This window comes from Mirounga angustirostris, unplaced genomic scaffold (assembly GCF_029215605.1).
Source record: "Mirounga angustirostris isolate CCGP_5_RB_7025 unplaced genomic scaffold, mMirAng1.0.hap1 SCAF_5, whole genome shotgun sequence".
NCBI classification, from domain to species: Eukaryota; Metazoa; Chordata; class Mammalia; order Carnivora; family Phocidae; genus Mirounga; species Mirounga angustirostris.
In genome coordinates, this window is record NW_026991713.1 from 139916411 (window position 1) to 139934714 (window position 18304).

At 57.3% G+C, this 18304-nt stretch overlaps 1 protein-coding gene across 5 annotated transcripts in view; it reads left to right on the forward strand.

Moving 5' to 3' along the window:
• RAB11FIP3 (RAB11 family interacting protein 3) overlaps window positions 1–14895 on the forward strand; it is an 85388-nt gene extending 70493 nt beyond the window's left edge. For 2 of the 5 annotated variants that reach the window (XM_045874574.3, XM_064592226.1), the window contains 9 exons: window positions 433–468; window positions 4647–4740; window positions 5493–5596; window positions 9194–9334; window positions 11528–11609; window positions 12402–12539; window positions 12743–12898; window positions 13085–13225; window positions 13306–14895. In XM_045874574.3, coding sequence (XP_045730530.1) covers window positions 433–468; window positions 4647–4740; window positions 5493–5596; window positions 9194–9334; window positions 11528–11609; window positions 12402–12539; window positions 12743–12898; window positions 13085–13225; window positions 13306–13419 — 1006 coding nt within the window. In that variant the 3' untranslated portion in view covers window positions 13420–14895. Of the gene's footprint in view, window positions 1–432; window positions 469–4646; window positions 4741–5492; window positions 5597–9193; window positions 9335–11527; window positions 11610–12008; window positions 12284–12401; window positions 12540–12675; window positions 12899–13084; window positions 13226–13305 lie in introns of those variants that run through there. The other 3 variants (XM_054507402.2, XM_064592225.1, XR_010411770.1) reach the window with 3 other exon arrangements.
• The last annotated feature ends 3409 nt before the right edge of the window (window positions 14896–18304 follow it).

Below are 18304 nucleotides of genomic sequence, written 5' to 3' on the forward strand. Positions count from 1 at the left end.
CAGAACTTTGCTGACACAGAACAGGCCTGTGTCACAGTTCTTGTGGGGGCTTCTGATGGCCAACCAGTTGGAGGGTATGCATTTGGGGCATGGCAGTTGCCAGCAGCTCGACCCAGTGCAGCTGACTGGTGGGTGCCGTGCTGAGCTCGACCTCTGAGCTGAGGTCTGGTCGTGGCTCTGTCTGGGATTTCTGTGGGAGTGGAATAATGTGACTTGCTGAGGCCTTGGCAAGGCCCTGAGATTGCTCCCGTGTCCCTGAATGCTTTGCTGAGCAGGCCTTTCTGTGCATGGCGCTGGCCTTGGGGGCAGGCGCTGCATGCCTGTGAACATGCCCCCAACCCCGTATCTCTTCAGCCTGAATTTCCTGTTTCCTCCCATTCCTCCCTGTCTGTTCTCTGACATGATTTTCCTGTTTATTTTGATTTTGCACAGTCCAGCGAAACGGCTCTCCAGCAGGAAGGTGGCAAGGTAGGAGACCGTCGTTATTTACTGAGATGTTCTTCTGAAATGTATCACTGATCATAACTCTTTAAAAACATGTTTGGAAAATACCATTCTCCAAGGTACTTTTTTAAATCTTTGGAAATTACTTCTCGTGCTTTGGGACTGAAAATAATTCTCAGGGATGGGTTCTGAAAAGAATGTCCACCGCTGTGAGCAGACCCTGGTTTGTGACGGGGAGGTTTGTGCTGAAAGCTTCTGGCATTGCGCCCTTCTTACCAAGTCTTTGCCATAAGGTCCGGGAGGGGCTGGTGGTGTCCCCGTGTGTCTGCTGTCTGCTAGCCCATGGTAGCATCTGCGAGGGTCATGGCAGAGCCCAGGTCTGGGGTCCAGGTCAGCCTCTCCAGCGGCCCTGCTCTTCCCGCCCCCACTGGTTCTCCAAGGTGAGGAGAAGGTAGAGGAGGCATGCCTAAGGCCGAGTTTCTGAAGAATACGCTTTTGTGGCCATTTCTCCACTTTCCAGCATTGGGTCTACCTGTTGGCTTCCTGCAGTGAGAGATGGCAGCGCACACCAGTGCCCTGCCCCTGCCAGGCTGGCTCTGAGGATGGTTTTTGCAGGCTTGTCCGATGACCGCATCCTTCCCAGGACGCTGCGTAACGCTCACTCGCTTCCTTTCTCAGACCAGTGGTCTTCTGGAGTCAGTGATGGCTGTGCTGTGGCTACTCGCCTCGCCTCCTCGCGGCGCCCCTGCAGCTGCCTGGGCGCCACCCCCAGGGCCTCCAGCATTTGCACCCGCTCAGCGGCTGTGGGCGGTGGTCCTGCAGCCCCCGCGTGCGCTCCGGTACTTGTTTCAGGGCTTGTCATTTCACTCCCTGATCCCGTCTTCCATTTTTGGGTTGTTGGTTTTTTTTTAAAGATTTTATTTATTCGTGAGAGACACAGAGAGAGAGAGAGTGGGAGAGGCAGAGGGAGAAGCAGACTTCCCACGGAGCAGGGAGCCCGATGCGGGACTGGATCCGAGGACCCCGGGATCATGTCCTGAGCCGAAGGCAGACCCTTAACAACCAAGCAACCAGGCGCCCCCGGAGATACATTTTTGAGATCTTGCTTGGTCCTTTCCTCCCATCCTTTGGCTTGGTATAGGATTCCCGGTTGGGAACCCCTCGCATGAAAGCTTTGTAGGCACCACTTGGTACCTTCCAGCACTAGGGCTGCTGCTAGAGCCCTGAAGCTTTCTGGTTTTCTTTGCGACCTTTTCTCTGGAAGTTTTTCGGATGTTTTCTCTATCCCTGAAGTTCAGAAACTTTACGATGAGTCTTGTGAGTCCTTCTTCCCATTAATTATGCTGTGCAGAATGACAGACGGACTGTTTGATGTGGGAGTTCCCACCCCTTAGTCCTGGGGACCTTTCTCAAGCTGTTTGACAGTGTTGTCCGCCCCTGTCCTCCTTCTGAAACTCCTGGTTGTGGCCCTGACTGCCTCATCCTTGCTGCCCCTGTGGCCCTCTGCTCTGGCCCCTCCTGTGACAGGCCACAGGCTCTTCCTCCCCATCTCTTGTCCTTGTCTTTCTTGGTAGAGTTTCCCTTACAGCCGGGGCTGGAGCTTCTGTCCACGGTGCAGTGGTTGCCCACGGCTGCCGCGTGGCCTCTGGCTGGCGTGTGTGCGGACAGGCTCTGTGCCGGCTGCCATCCCAGAGGAACCCTTGCCTGGCTGTCAGGCTTCAGGATCTGGGCTGGGCTGTGTGTTTGCCGCCCGTGGGCCCAGGTGTCTGGCTCCGCCTCTGTGAGGGTGCAGTCTCAGGTGCTGGCCTTCCTGGTCGGCTGCAGCCCTCCTGCCCCTTTCCTATACCTCTTCTCTCGTCTGTGGCCTGTGAACCTCCTGTTTTTCTTTTTCTGTAATCTTAGGGGCTTAGGACCCAGCAGAAGCAGAGGTGAAGGTCATCAACCCTCCTCAGCACTTGTTCTCACCATCCCCCTTGTAGAGGAGCATCCAGACTCCAAGGAACATAATGTTTGTTCCAAACCACACAGTGATTACAAGTTAGCATTGCTTTCCTCCTCCCGACACCCATGTTCCACCCCAGAGACGCTACAGGGGCTGCAACGAGGGAAGGTAAAAGTCTCTGCCCAGCCTCCCACGTCCAGGATGTGGACGGGCCCTGGGGTCCCTGGCCCGTGCTGCCTCAGCTGTCTGTCTGCCCGCTTCTTTGAAACACCCTCTGAGAATGTGATCTTCCCTTCACAGATGGGCTTTGGTATGAAAAAGCCTAGTCTGTAGGTATTTATAGTTGCGGTTCACACACAGAGCATATTCCGCAGTCTGTACGCACATGCACTCATGCACATGCACACACGCACTCATGCACACGCACTCATACATGCACACACTCACATGCACACAGTTGTAATCTGCTGCCATTTTGCACTTAAAACCAGCACTAGAATTCTAAGGGAACTGAAAATAACTGGCACTTTCACTCTTCACGGTGTCTCAGGCCTTTGCATGCGGCACTGTAGCTGGATCGTGGGGTTTGGACCCACCAGCTCTGGCCTCTGTGACCTGGCTGTGTGCTTACCCCACGTGGAAGTGGCTGTGGGGTCAGTGTGCCTGCAAGGACCTGGAGGCGCCAGTACAGGGCTGGCCTCAGGACACGGTGGGAGGGGGGGCACCAGCGGGACCGCCGCAGGGCCAAGGGCGCCACAGGGCAGAAGGTGCTCTGGGGGGTGTATCAGATATCTCCCACAGCCCCCTCTCCTGCTGGGTCTCCTGAGTGGGGGTGGGTTGACGTAAACAAGGCCCTCCCCTTCAGCATGTGCCTAAAGTGGCCACATGCCGGCTGCTACCTTCCTGTCCCATGTTCAGCCCTTGGGAAGTACTGTGAGCTCCTGGTAGGAGCTCAGGAGGGGGTGACAGACCTTGGACTATGGCTTCTCTGCAGGGTGGTCTCTGGGTCTGGGGTGGGCAGTTTTCTGCCCTAGGAGTGACATGAGGAGCTCTTGTTGGGGCCAAAGTCATGGGCGTTTAAAAGCAACAACTGGACAAAAACAGGATGACAGTTTGGCTTCAGTGTCTCACCCAGGACACATCCAGGGATTTGTGATCCCCAGGGGTAAAGGTGCCCTTCTTTTTTGTTCCCCTTAGAACATTTCTGGAAAAAATTTAAGAAATGGACAAGGTCAGTCAATACTAAAAAGAAAGTAGAACTTCATACATTTAATAACGTAGAGATCTGCAATGTGATTTTTAATAGCATTTTATTGAATTCTTATTCTGTGTTATATCTTTTAACAGGAGCTGTTTATATATAAAATCTCATTTATACCTTGTTATGGCTTTTGATCCCTATTTCCTGGGAGAGTAAGGCTCAGGGAGGATGAGTGTCTATCTCAAGGCCACACAGCTCTGAACATCAGGCTGCTGCGTTGGGAGCCTGGGTCGGCACAGGTAGACGTGCTACTGGCACTCTGGGCAAATGATCTGAGAATTTTAAGAGAAAGGAAATTAGAGCTGATACAGTGTCCCCACAGCCAACAAGACTGTCTCTAGGGGGACTGCAAACATGTGTTTGCTGAGCACCTGCGAGGGGGCCAGTAGCTAAGGAGTGAAGGCAGGGGTTTCCACAGGTCCATGGGATTTCTGGGCTGCACAGCACCCGGTGTGGCCCAGGGGGGCAGGGGCCCTGTGGCCCCTGGTGCTGGGCCCTTGGAGCTGTTGCTGCAGAAGATGGTTCGTTTCCAAGCTCGACCCCAGGAGAAACTCTGGGTGAGACCCCCAGTCTCTCACTGTTACTGCCACAATGAATAGGTTTGAAAATCAAGTAGCAAGAGTGCATGTGGGTGACACTGTGTATGGAATTCAGGATCCTGAAGTAATGTTTCACGGGCCGTGGCGGAAGACAAGATTATTTCCTATCGCAGAGAGGAATGAAGTCATGTTTTATTACCCAGGACAAAGTACTTTTACCCGTTAGCTGCCAGGGAAGGAGGCCGGGAGGTCAGGTTCCAAAGAGCAGCGGAGATTCTCTCCAGCCCTTGGGTAACAGCGTCCTGCCGGGACCCCTTTGGTGGAGGCCTGGGCCCGCACTGCTGGGTTCTGGTTCTCAGGTTGATCTGGAAACCCTCATGTTTACAGAACTCATCATCTTTTCTGTCTCTGCTCTGCTGAAGGGCCTTCTCTGGACTGGCCTCTTGTTTCTTCTCCACAGACACCTGCACCAGTCAGGGGCCCTGACCATGGATGCCCTGCAGGACCCTGCCCCAGACCTCATGGACGGCATGGAAGAGGACATTGCTGATAAGGTCGGCCCCGGGGTGCAGGGCCAGAGGGAAGGCCCCCTGCTGATAACACAGCCAGGTCTTAGGGCGCTTGTGGGTGCTGCGGCATCATGGTGCAGGCTGCATGGGGTGAGGGGTTGGGTGAGGGGTGGTAGTGTGCCATCAGGGGCTAATTAGATCCTCCACCAGTCCTGACATTGTCCAGCAAGTTTCCTAGAGGCCCAGTGGCCGTGGGATGCAAGGGAACATTTCCTGGTATGCACGGAGCGGGAATGGAGAGGTCAGATGTGGGCCCATCTGGGTGCACTGACGCTCAGAGACTCCCTTCACCTGGACCCTGGAGGCAGGACCTTCGGCCGCTCAGGGTTTCAGGGTGGTGATCACAGAGCCAGACCACGTGTGGAATCAGAGTTCCCAGAGAGGCCCTGTGGGGTGGGTGCCTTGGGACCGGGCAGCCTCGCTGTGGAAGCGGCCCCAGACTTCTCGAGGGCCAGCTCAGCAAGAGGTGAAGAGAAGGGGTGGCAGCACATCCTTACCTCCTCCCGTGCCCCCAAGCTCACGTCCTCCATCCCCCCATGCTCCCCTCCTCCCGTCCCCCATGCTCCCCTCCTCCCATGCCCCCCCTTGCTCACCTCCTCCCATCCCCCCCCTTGCTCACCTCCTCCACAAAAGAGATGGATCCAACTCCAGCCTAGTGGACACTACCCCCGAAACAGTTGGCTGGGAATGCAGGCTGTCTTGCGTCCTGATTCTGAAGCCGTTGTGTCACTCCCCAGGTTGTGTTCCTGGAGAAGCGGGTGTCGGAGCTGGAGAAGGACACTGCCGCCAACGGGGAGCAGCACAGCCGGCTGAGGCAGGAGAACCTCCAGCTTGTGCACAGGTGAGGCAGGAGGGCCTCCGTGGTCGTGGGTGCCTATCAGTGTGAGAGCCCACTCCTTGTAGCCCTCTGCACCTTACAGAACAGGGTCTTGCTGCCACTAGGGTGTGGCTCACCTCTGGAGCTGTCCCTCCACCAGCTGCTGGGAGCCAGGTCGGGGGGGCAGTTCCAACTCAGCACTTTCCCCTGACACTTGTCAGCCTCCAGAGGAAGGTGCAAGGGGAGGCACCACCTCACATCTTGGGAGCAGTGAGGCCCGCACCAAGCACCTGGTAGAGACTGGCCTTCATGGTGGCGGAGGCCGCGTGGGGAGAGGGGCGCTGGGACTCTCTGATGGGGGCCGCGAGTCGGGTCCCCGATTCTGAGAACCCATCCTGACCCTGACATGCCTGGAATGGACTTGTTGCTGTGACGAGTGCTGTATTTGGGGCACGTGCATCATCCCCTGGCCCCTTCCCTGTGACCTGTGAGGTGGTGCCACCACTGTACCAGCTCACAGGGGAGGACACTGAGGCGCGGGTCACTTCAGAGACAGCACGTAGGGGCTGTGGAGGGCAGGGCCCCCAGAACCCCCTGCACTGGGGAGCGGGACCCACCCTGGAAGCATGCGGGTTCTTGCAGCCACTTAGCAAAGATGAACAGACTGGCAACTGCTGAACGACGACGCACAGTCTGGCCCGATTCGGCCCCACACTGAGGAGGACAGTGCATCACTGGGGGAGTGGCGTGACCTCCCCCACCATTGTTCTGTCTGGCTTTTGGAACGGGTCGTGCCATGTAGTCTCACGCCCAGTTTAAGGGAATACATTTTTCGTGCAGCATAGGAGCTTGGCTCAGGAGCCTCAGTTCTCTGGGCTGTGCCCGCTTGCAGCTGGGTGTCATGGGGACACAAACAGATTGTGGGGAGGCCCCGGGGGCGTGAAGGAGGCTCTGCCATACACTCTGTGACCTCAGGCGAGGGCCCCTCCCCTCGCAGCCTCCGTGTGCTTGCCCCTGATGCAAGCAGGTGGACTCTAAGTGCATCCAGCAGGTGTGCTTCCAGCAGGGCTGGACACAGGCCCGATGCCCTCACTTGGCTCCTGCTGTGAAGTTTTCATCCTGGACGGCACTGACTTTCCTGACCTTCCTCCAGTGTTGGGCGGGCAGTCTGCTCTTTGGAGGCTGAGTTAGAATGAGTCGTTACTGCAGACGTCACCCGTACGTCACTTACACAGTACAAGCAGGTCGTCCGTGCAGTCAGGAGCCTGGGCTGGACACAGCGCACTGTCCAGGCTCTCCCAGCAGGGCCTGCCTGCGTGGTCCTGCTGCAGAACTGGGGGTAAGGTCAGCATGCTCGCGGAGGGCCTTGGTTCTAGCGCTGAGCCAAGGGTTTGCTGCATCTCTGGAGACCTGTGTTCCCCTCCCTGTCCGCATCCAGTGAAACCTGGATGTGCTACCACACTCATTTCTCCAGCTGTCTGGTGAGGCTCCATCTGATCTCAAGGCACTTATCAGTTATCCACGTATCATCAGTTATCCACGTCTGGAGTGGAAAGTTCACTCTCTGTGCCCCAGGGCCTGGCACGTCCAAGCCTGTGGGTGTTTCTTGGGCTGTTTCCTGAGTTCTCCTAAAAACAACATGCTTCTGCTGCTTCATGAGCGTTCCCAGGGTTCACATTGTCGCCAGCCTGCTACATGGCTACTACCCCTTTACCAGCACCCTGGCAGTCCCGCACCGGTTCCCCTGCCTCCCGGCTGTCCCACACAGGTTCTCCTGCTTAGCTTTTTTTTTTTCTTTTTAAGATTATTTATTTTAGAGCGAGAGGGAGAGAGCACGAGTGTGCATGAGCAGGGGGTGGGGCAGAGAGAGAATCTCCAAGCAGACCCCTCAACCAAGTGCGGAGCCAATGCAGGGGTCAGTCCCAGGACCCTGAGATCATGACCTGAGCCAAAACCAAGAGTCAGACGCTTAACCTACTGGGCCCCCCAGGCACCCCTCGTGCTTGGCTTCTTGCTTTCTGGATCTCATGTTTTCTTCTTTTCTTGCTCATTAATTGTCTGCGGAGAGCACCCCTGAATGGTTGCCTGGCGGAGATGCAGAGGAGTAGGTTCTGCGAGGCCACGTGTGTCTGGAGTGTGTCCGTCCACTGATAGTGTGGCTCGGTCTGGAACCATAGCTGGAGGCAGGGTTCCAAGGAAACCGGCAGGCAGGTGCTGGTGCCCTCTGTGGGTTCTGGGCTCTCACCCTGGATGCTCGGAGGGCCTCGTTTCCTGTGCTGGCACATGGGTTCCAACCTTTAAATCTCAAAGATACCCCTTAAAGGCTTCAGGAAGGTTTTTAGAATTATTTCTCTGTATAGTTTGTTCTTTTTCTTTATCTGTCTGAACTTCTGTTCATCAAATATGTTAGACCTTCTGGAAGTTTCTTCTCATTTTCTTTACTTTCCTGTTCACTAATTCCGTCATTTCCCTCTTTTTAAGCGGGCTCCACACCCAGCGCGGAGCCTGACACAGGGCTCGATCTCACGACCTGGGCTTTTAGCTCAAGAGTCGGACGTTGAACTGACTGAGCTGCCCAGGCACCCTATTTTCCTCTTTTTAAAAATGTAGGGGTGCCTGGGTGGCTCAGTCGTTAAGCATCTGCCTTTGGCTCAGGTCATGGTCCCAGGGTCCTGGGATCGAGCCCCACGTCTGGGTCTCCGCTCAGTGGGAAGCCTGCTTCTCCCTCTCCCACTCCCTCTGCTTCTCTTCCCTCTCTTGCTGTCTCTCTCTCTCTGTCAAGTAAATAAATAAAATATTTTTAAAAATAATAAAATAAAAATGTAATATTCTTGGTTTTCTCCTTCAACTCTTACTGAATTTAAAATTTTTTCTTCTCATGTTTTCACTTTCTAAGAATCACTTTTTAAATCTCCTTCAGATGTTCTGCTCCTATTTCCCTGGAAGTGGTATCTTCGCTCTGAGGTGTGAATTACAGGGCTTTCTCCTTTGAGGGGTCCTTTTTCTCCGATGGCTTTGGCCGCTTTGTGTCGACTCCTTTCCTATGGGGTCTGGTGATCTTTGGTACTCTGTTCACCCTTAGGTGTGAGGCACCAAAAAGAGGTTGAGAAGCCCTGTGTGCGTGGACAGCTCGGGGGCGTGGGCTCTGTGGGCAGGGCCTGGAGCCCTTCTCTTTGGGATGGTCAGTTCCTGTCTCTTGCAGGTGGGTGTGGTGATCTGGAAGGTGCCAGGGTCAGGGCCCCCATGTGAACATTCCCTTTGTCCGCCTCCTCGCTAACACTTGCCCTTGCCTCTGCCATGGGTGACCTGCATGTGCAGCCTGAAGTGTTGTTGCAGGGTCCTCCTGGAGGCGGGCGCCTGGTGGGCTTGTGCCCCTGGGAGGGCTCCTGCCTACATGCTAGGATGGGGGTGAGCGGCCTGAAAGCGATGGAGACCACGGTTCGGAGGCCCTGGGTGCCGGTGTGGGAAGCAGAAGCGGTCTTGGGGGCACAGCCTCTGCTTCAGAACCGTCCTTGAGCAGAGCTGTGGATGGGAGTCTCACCGCCTCTGCTGCCCCTCCTCCAGGTAGGCGCTGGGGCTGAGAGCAAAAGGCCTCTTACCTCCTCCCCTTCGCCTCCACAGAGCCAATGCCCTTGAGGAGCAGCTGAAGGAGCAGGAGCTGAGAGCCTGCGAGATGGCGCTGGAGGAGACCCGGAGGCACCGAGAGCTCGTGTGCAAGATGGAGCGGGAGCGGAGCATCGAGGTGGAGAGCCTGCAGGCCAGGTGGGGTGCGCGGCCTCAGCAGCTGCCCCACCCAGGTGGTCTGCTGTTTGGGAATGGAGCTGCCTTTTTTTTTTTTAATTAATTAATTAATTAATTTTTATTTATTTATTTATTTTTAAGGATTTTATTTATTCATTTGAGACACAGAGATAGAGAGCATGAGCAGGGGGAGGAGCAGAGGCAGAGGGAGAAGCAGGCTCCCCGCAGAGCAGGGAGCCCGATGCGGGGCTCGATCCCAGAACCCTGGGATCATGACCTGAGCCGAAGGCAGATGCTTAACCAACTCCAGCGCCCCTGGAGCTGCTTTTAGAGAAAGGGGGAAACCCACTGAGGAGAGCTGTAACACCGCTCAAGATCAGAATTTGAACACAGACCCTCCATGATGTCATTTTGAGTCTCTCTGCTGTCCACGTTCTCCCCATCAGAGCACCGGTCCTTTCTGAGACTTGACAGGAGTCCCTTTCTGCTTATCTGGAGTTAGGAGCCTTTGAAGAGTTAGGAGAAGTGGGGAAAAACAGCACATGGGTGTGCGCACCCTGCAGGAAACACACAGTAGAAGCTGGAGACTGACAGCAGCCCCCACGCAGGCTCGCGGCTGGAGGGGCAGCACAGGGTGCTGTTGGGCAGAGCAAGCCCACACGTCTCCCAGCGGGGAAGGGAAGAGGCCACCTGTAGGCAGACACTGTGGGTGCTGTTCCGGAGACAGCCAGGCCTGGGCAGCTGGGGGACCTTCTTTCCTGGGCCTCGGCACAGTGTGGTTCAGTGTGTTCCTTATCTCTGTGTGCTGGAGCCTCTCCCCTGCGGCTCTGAGCAGGACAGCAGCCTGGAGGGGGTGATGTACACCAGGTGTCATGAAGCCCTCGGGGGACAGGGCAGGACTCCACGTCAGTGCTTCTGAGCAGACCTGCTGCCTGCTCTGTGTGGCTAGATCCTGTCAGCCTCCTGCAGTTACCTGGGGGTGGAGCGGGGCAGGTCAGCACCCTGAGGTCAGCCCAGGACAGGGGCCTCTGTAGTGTGGCCCCAGCCCACTGTGGTGCACAGGAAGACCCTTACTCAGTACAGGGGACCGCAGAAGGCGACAGGATGGACAGGACTGTGGAAAGGAGAAGGGGCTCCTTGGAGACGGGGCTGAGTCTGTGGCTGGGATGGGAGAGAAGCCAGCGGAGCCCACAGCATCTCATCGTGTCAGAAAGTAGGGAAGTGCTCAGAGAAAAGCACATATCTACACACAGTGATGGGGCAGCTGACAGGGCTCCTGATGGTCAAAGCTGGACCACTTTGAGTAACACACTAATAATGATACTATTGGACCATAACCCAGAGCCCAACTCAGTGTGAGGACTGGTGAAGACGTGGAGACAAGACACGAACCTTCTCACAGAGGAATTCCCAACGATACATGGAGATGCCCCTCCCGGGGTGGCGCTGAGTCCTCCCTCCCCCAAGGTGCGGGCTGGGCCCGGTGACGGGCTTCCAGAGGACAGGGAACACACGGGAGGAGACACCTGGAAACACACCTTCACCAGGTGATCCAGGTCGGCATCGCCAGCGGCGAGTCATGTGGACTCGGGCACCCAATCGGGTAACATGGGCACCTCGCCTCTGTGACCCATCTCATCCCGAGAAACACCAGACAAACCCAATGTGAGGGGCATTGGACCAAATATGGGACCAGAACTCAAAACGACCAAGGTCATGAAAAGCCGGGAAGGGCCTCCAGACTGTCACAGACCAGAGGGGACAAAGGAGACGAGGCGGCAAAGTGCAGTGTGGCCCCGAGAGGGGCCCTGGGGTGGGAAGGGGCACTGGTGGGAAATCAAATGAAGTCTGTGGTTTGGTGACTGGTATATCCCAGTGTGGCTGTGTGGGCTGTGGCAAAGGCACCACAGTGATGAGCAGATGCCATGCGGGAAGCTGTACGGGGCCGGGGTCCACAGCGACTCTGCACTATGTCTACAACTGTTTTGTAAACCCACAAGTATCCCCAGACCCAAAGTGTATTTAATAACCGTCCTGGCTTAAGGAAAAGTTAGGGCCTAGAGTACTGGATGGTGCGTAAGGACTGGGGCGTCTTGGGGAGCCTCTGTGGGTCCCGGGTGACTCCTGGTGAGGCTGCCGAGACAGTGGGCCTCCCTTGCCTCAAGGAGGCACATTTCCTGGGTATGAGGTCCCAGCCTTGTTCTTGTGTCTCAGGCTGCAGCAGCTGGACGAGGAGAATGGGGAGCTGAGGTCGTGCACGCCCTGTCTGAAGGCCAACATTGAGCGCCTGGAGGAGGTGAGTGGTCAGCTGGAAGCGCTGAGCACATGGGGCCCAACCCTGTAATATGTGGGCATGAGATCAGCCAGGCTAGCTTGAGCGCGTTCTTCCACCGTCTGCAACTGAGGGGTTCTCTAAAGCGGGACAGCCACACAGCCAGCCAAGGGTGTGACCACAGGCCAGGAAGCCATGTTGTTCTAGAGAGCAAGCTGATGGCCCTGGGCCCACAGGCCCCATGGGGTGGGGACAAGGACAGCTTGGGCCTGGCCGTCACTTTGTTGGAAGATGTTGGTCCCTGCCTGGCTTCCCAGCTTTCCCACAGAGATGGGATCCTTGGGTCCAGAGGTTCAGCTAAGATGAACCTGTGGCTGAATTCAGGGCCAACTTCAGCTGGACCCCTCATGCCCTGTCCTGCAGGTATTCACTGGAAAGGCCTCTCCATCCCCATCCTCCCCTCCCTGCCAAGTGTCCCTGGGAAGCTCTGAACCCTGAGGACATCCAAGACCACATGGGCTCTGGCTCCCGTGAGCAGTTCCCGTGGAGCAGCTGTGGGTCAGATCCTGCTCTTGCATAGGTCATCCCTGCCCTGCCTCCCCTGAGAAGCTGTCCCTGCGTCCTGTGCAACCAGCCCGTTCCGGAGCACCGCAGGCCCACCTGCCTGCATGGTGGTCAGGGTCAGCATGGCCCCAGAGGTGTGTGCACCTCTGCCATGATGGGGTGGCTTAGACGCAGCCTTTACGGACTGAGCCAGGAAAGCTGTGAACGGGGCGGCAGGCAGGCATGTTCGCAGCAAGTCTCTTGCTTCCACAGGAGAAGCAGAAGTTGCTGGATGAGATTGAAGAGTTGTCCCTGCGGCTCAGTGATGAGCAGGAAAACAGGAGGAAGCTGGGGGACAGGCTGAGCCACGAGAGGCACCAGTTCCAGAGGGACAAGGAGGCAACCCAGGAGGTGAGCATGTCGCCCTCTGTGTCCTGAGACCCGAGGCCGGGAACCGTGTGGTGCCGTGCTGGGCAGGGCTGCTGGGCGTGAGGGGTTTGTCATCCTATTTGGAAATGGCACTCAGACTGACCCAGAGGTTCCGAAGCTGAGGGCTGAGCTAGTCCTTGCCGCCCGGGTGCCTGGAGCCCTGTTCACCCCGAGGTTGCCCGCAGCTGATCGAGGACCTGCGCAAGCAGCTGGAGCACCTACAGCTTTTCAAGCTGGAGGCCGAGCAGCGGAAGGGCCGGGGCAGCAGCATGGGCCTGCAGGAGTACAACAGCCGCGCCCGAGAGAGCGAGTTGGAGCAGGAGGTCCGCAGGCTGAAGCAGGTGCGGGCAGACACACCCCTGTACCCTGCAGAAACTTCCAGGAGCCCGGCGTGGGGTGGGGCACATGCGAGGGGGCGGGTGGCTGGTGCCTGAGCCAGAAGCCACTCTGGCCAGTCCCTGTGCAGGCTCAGCCACCAATGGGCTCACGGCCCCAGGAAGGACACTGCTGTCATGTCCCCCACCCAGGATAACCGAAACCTGAAGGAGCAGAATGATGAGCTCAACGGGCAGATCATCAACCTGAGCATCCAGGGCGCCAAGAACCTCTTCTCCACGTCCTTCTCGGAGTCCCTGGCTGCAGAGATCAGCTCCGTCTCCCGAGATGAGGTAAGGCCCATCCAGGCCCGGCTACCCAGATGTGTCCCAGTCTGTGCACCAAGCCAGCACTGACGCTGCTCTTCCTGCAGCTCATGGATGCGATTCAGAAGCAGGAGGAGATAAACTTCCGCTTGCAGGATTACATTGACCGGATCATCGTGGCCATCATGGAGACCAACCCATCCATCCTGGAGGTCAAATAGAGGCAGGGAGGCCCAGTCTGGTGGGCCCAGGACCCCACCTGCACCCAGGAGATGGCCACGGCGCGCGCATGGCCGAGACCAGTGGCTGGGCTGGGGTGCAACAACGGGTCTGCAGAGGGAGAAGGAACGGGAGCCCTGGGACCGGGGCCCATGCAAGAGAGGGTGGGGCTGGGCCTGCTCTCTGCAGAGATGTGGAGACTACGTCTCAGGCCCTTCTGGGAGCTCCCGCCCGTATGGCAGACCCCTCTGCAGCCCTACCCATCAGGAAAGGAAGGAAGGATACATCCCCACCGGGGTGCTGCCGTGTGCATCTGCTCAGGGGCCCTCACCCGCACGGCAGAGTCCCCAGGACCCTCTCGCCAGACATGGTGATTTGGGAAGTACAGGCAGGCGAGGCGGTGTGCGTCAGGGTCTGGCTAGGAGCTGTGGGGGTCCCAGCTTTCCTGGGGCCGTCACCCATCCAGAGGGGGCACTTCATTGCCTCACTCCAGCCTCCAGATACTCCCGTGGGGGCTGGGGCAGGAGCCTGCCCTCTGAAATCAGGACCTGAGAGTCTCCCCACGTGGAGCATGCTTTCCGGACAGGGTGGATGTCACTGGCTGACCCCAGGTGCAGGCAGCATCCTGGTGAGAAGCTGCCTCCCTGTCCCTGTGGCCTCCCAGCCTCCTGGAGACACCCTCCCTGGGCAGATCTCAGCTGCCCCAGGTGAGTCCCGGTTTCCTAGGCAGAGTCCACGTGTCTGGAAGCACGTTTCTTCTGGGAGTTTGAAGTTGTTGAAGTGGCCATCCTTCCCTGAGCTGGGTTTTGCAGGTTCTCTCAGTACAGAGATCAAGAGCAGAGAATAGGGCCCTCCCGGCAGCGTGGGGGCTCCTTGCCTGGCTCTGTGCCCCCACTGCCAGGCCCCACATCATCGTGGGGGCTGCTGGGCCTGCCCCCACCCTGAGCCTGAGCACCGGCCAGGAGCCCCTGGGTGCTCCCGTGTGGGTCAAGACCCTGCACACAGACTGGCCACTGCTGTGTGTGCGTGCGTGCGTGTGCGTGCGTGCGTGCGTGCGTGTTGCCCTGCGTCCTTCCATCCTCCATGTGGCCCACCTTCTACACTAAGATTTAAGATGTTGCCTCATATTGTACATTTTGGGGAAAGCCTTGGGTGTAAATCAGTGTAAACTTGGAGGAGAGATTTTTCTATCATGTAGAGTAGGTATTTTTTATAGATTGAAGGTTGATCAATTTTTTAATACTTCCAAGAGAGAAAACTATCTGTGTATACACATAAAATATATATATATGTATGATAATAAATACTGGAACTCTGCTTTCCGTGCCCAGCCCTGCCCTGGTGACACAGACATGGGTCTGTTTCTGTCCATCACTCAGCGGTCCTGTAACTGTAAATATGAATTGCCGGGAGATGTTTCACACGGACACCCAGGCCTTCTACTTGCACAGTGACTCTGTTTCCTTCCCCTTGAGAAAGACTCTTCAGGCAGAGCATTGGTGGCCCGGATGCTGAAGGGCAAGTCCAGGACAGTCTGGCTGAAGATTAAAGCTGTCTATACACACAGAGGCCGGCCTCTTCCTCCGTGGGGTCTGGGGGCTGGGTGGGGTGCCATGGGCCTGGCCCCCCAAGGTATTGGGGGGGGCTGTGTACCATGTGAGCTCTGCAGGAGACCTGGTCAAGCTGACCCCTCCCGGAGGTCCCAGGGTTGCACCTCCAACCTGGACCCCCAGCAGAGCTCAGCCGAGGGGCCCTCCTGGGGTGGGGCCATGTGATGGGTCCTTTGGGGTCACGGGTGTTCACGGTAGGACATAGCTGAATGCAGGCTGGGCTGAGGGGTTGCATCCCAGGTCAGGGACTTGATGTCCCCGTGGGACGTGTAATCAGGGATGATGAAAAGGCCTGTGGGGTTCATGAAGATTACCCAAACTGAAAGCACATGCTCTGGCAGGATTTGGCTTGAAGATGAGGAAGAAGGTCGGGCTGGTGGCCAGGCTGGGGAGGAGAGCTCAGCTACCACCATTGTCACGGGGAGGACCGTAAGAAGGTTCTTTGGGTAAGTGGGCATATGTAATTTGAAGTGGGAGTTGTTAGCCAAAGTCCCCAAACTTGATTCCCCAGCCCAGGCATCCACGTGAGCAGCAAATCATGCGTTTACCATCTCCCTCACACTGAGCTAGCTACCTGCATGTCAGAGACAAATGGACCAACTGAGGCCCACAGAAGGCCAAGGACCCCACCGCCAGCCACCCAGCAGGGCACTGAAGGGGCTTGAGCCCAGGTATGCTGGCCTATGGGGCCAACGACCTGAGGGCGGTGGTGAGTGGACATGGCCTGGCTTGTGGTGAGCAGGGGCCCCAGGACTCCAAAGGGTCACCAAGGTCAGGCCTGGGAGACCTGGATGCTGTGTAGGTTGCAGTGAAGCGGGAACCTGGGGGCTGTTGGGGTGTGGACATGTCCAAGGCCAACTTCCTGCCCAGAGCCACCTCCTGGCTAGTTTTCCGGGGTCTGGAGAGTATGTAAAGGTCCAGGCTCCCACCTGTGCTCCTGATGCTCCACGCAAGTACTTCCCTAAACAGGCAGACCAACGCGCTCTCGTTAGCAAGCCCATCAGTGGGACTTGTGCCCAGCTGCCCACAGGTGGGACCGGCAGAACTCGTGGACCGGGATGGATGGCATTGTGCTGTGGCTTGGGGTAGAGGCTTCAACCCCAGACTACTGTTGGAGCTCTGCACATAGGGCCTGCTCAGCCCTAGGGGTGCCAAAGTGCTGCCGTGGCAAGTTCAGGTCAGTGAGTGTCCAGGAGAGCCTGGTCCCCAGCCTGGGTGCACTTGGTGACACCCGCCTTCCACCTACCCTGTCGGCCCGTCTGGAGCCTGCAGGGCCCATCTCTGCCTAGGAGAAGCTGAAAGTGGGGAGGGGGCCTAGCTCCATCAAGTGTTTCATTTATGCTCTTAAACATGTGGGGGCCTATCCATGGTCTGGCCCCACCAGCAGCCGATTCTGAGATCCTGCCCTGGCCCTCCCAGGGTCCCTAGTCCAATGGGGAGACACAGTTATCCACTGGAACACGGTGGGGCCGCAGAACACTTGGAAATCCACCATAAATGGAGACAGCAGTGCCCACTGCCAGCCAGGAAGGGCCCCCCGGGGCTAATCCTGTCTCAGGTCAGCTCATGTTGGTAGAGGATTGCTTGAACCTTCCAAGTCTTTGTCAGTCCTGCATGATGGAGGAGCACAAAGCAAGGAAGACAGCTACTGGTGGGTGGGTGCATGGCTGTCGTGGTTCAACTGTCCCTCGAGCACCGCCCAGCCCCTTGCCTCGGCCCTGCTCCAACCAAGCCATGCTGAAGGAAGGGTGCCCATGTTTGCTCCCAGCCTGGCTGCCCCAGCACCTGCCCTTCCACCTGCTGGCAGTTCAGAGACCTGCAGTTGGAGGCCCTGGGAAGGGCCCTTTTTACCTTATATGAGCATTTGCTGTCCTGTTTAAGCCAGGCATGGGGGGTAAGGGGCGGTTCACAAAGCAGGCAATGATGGGTCATTCCTTAAAATTGGCCAGAGCACAGGTTGCACAGCTCTCAGCACAAAGGTGTCTTGCACTTGACCCACCTTGGCCCCAGCATGCATGTCCCACTCCTGAGGATCCCTGAGCCCAAATCCCATTAGAATCTCTATTCCATGATTGGGCCCTTTGGGTCCCAAAGCTGAGAACAGCACAGGCACACAGGGACGCTCGAACCAACGCACAGGGCTTTGTGTCCGGCCCTTCCCAGCCCTTGGTCAGCTCCCTCCTCTTGGACATGGAGCAACTCCAGTCCTGAAGACTCCTCCTGAGGCCTTCTTGTGGTGACTCGGCTTCTCCCCCAACAAGAGGCCTTGGCCCCTTTCTGGGGAGGGCAAGAATGCTCCTTACCCCCATGTAGGCTGTGGCTCTGAAAAACTGCAGCGAGCAGACAGGGATCTCAGCTGTTTCAGCTGCTTCTCTTGTTGGGAGGTTACAGGGCTGTGGACGCCAGTCCAACAGCCACCCCAGCCAGTGTCCATTGGAAGGGGGAGGGGAGGGAAGGGGAGCTGTGGTTACTGAGCCTTGCCGCGCCCCCCCCCCCAGGAGATGGCCCTTGACTCTCTCCCCTCATGTGATTCCACAGCCACACGAGGTCAGAGGCCACATGTCACCTTCATGCAGGTGAGGAAGCGCAGGGCAGGCCAAGTCACTCAACAGCTCTCTGTCCCCACAAGCTTGCTGCTTAGAGCACTCAGGAAGCAGCTCCATCCCTGCTGCAGCATCTGGAGAGTGAGACAGGTTTTCCTGGGGCTTGGTCTCCTGGGAGCACTGAGCCCTGTCCCCGTAGGTCCTACTGAGGTTAGCTTTCTGGGCACTGGAACAGACATGACCCAGTCTGGAGGCAAAATTGGGCCACAGCCACTCTCCCTGAATCCCTCTTAGCTGACATGCCTTGCTTCCGCGTCTCCTGCCTGACCAGTGCCTCCCCAGGCTCCCCAAGTGCCCCCGATTGCCTCCCTCTTCCCGCTCTACAGCTTCCCTGTGCTTCACTTGCATCTGATAAACCGCCTTCCTGCATGTCCTGCTGCAGAGGGGCCTCCAGTTTCGTGACTGCTGGTTGTGAGTGACCTCAAGCTGCCCAAAGGGAACCTAATGGGAGACACTGGACCTAGGAGGCTCTAATGTGAATTTGGCGAGGGAGGGTTCCTGTTCAGAGGCCCCGGCGGAGCAACACCGCCTTCCCAGGTTTAGGGGTCTTACTGCCGGGCGCCGGGCTGAGCGCTCCGTGGATGGTATCTCATTTCGTCCTCTTTTACCGAGGAGGACACCGAGGCCCACAGAAGTAATGTGACCGCGCCCCGCTGTGAGTGCCAAGGCCTCGT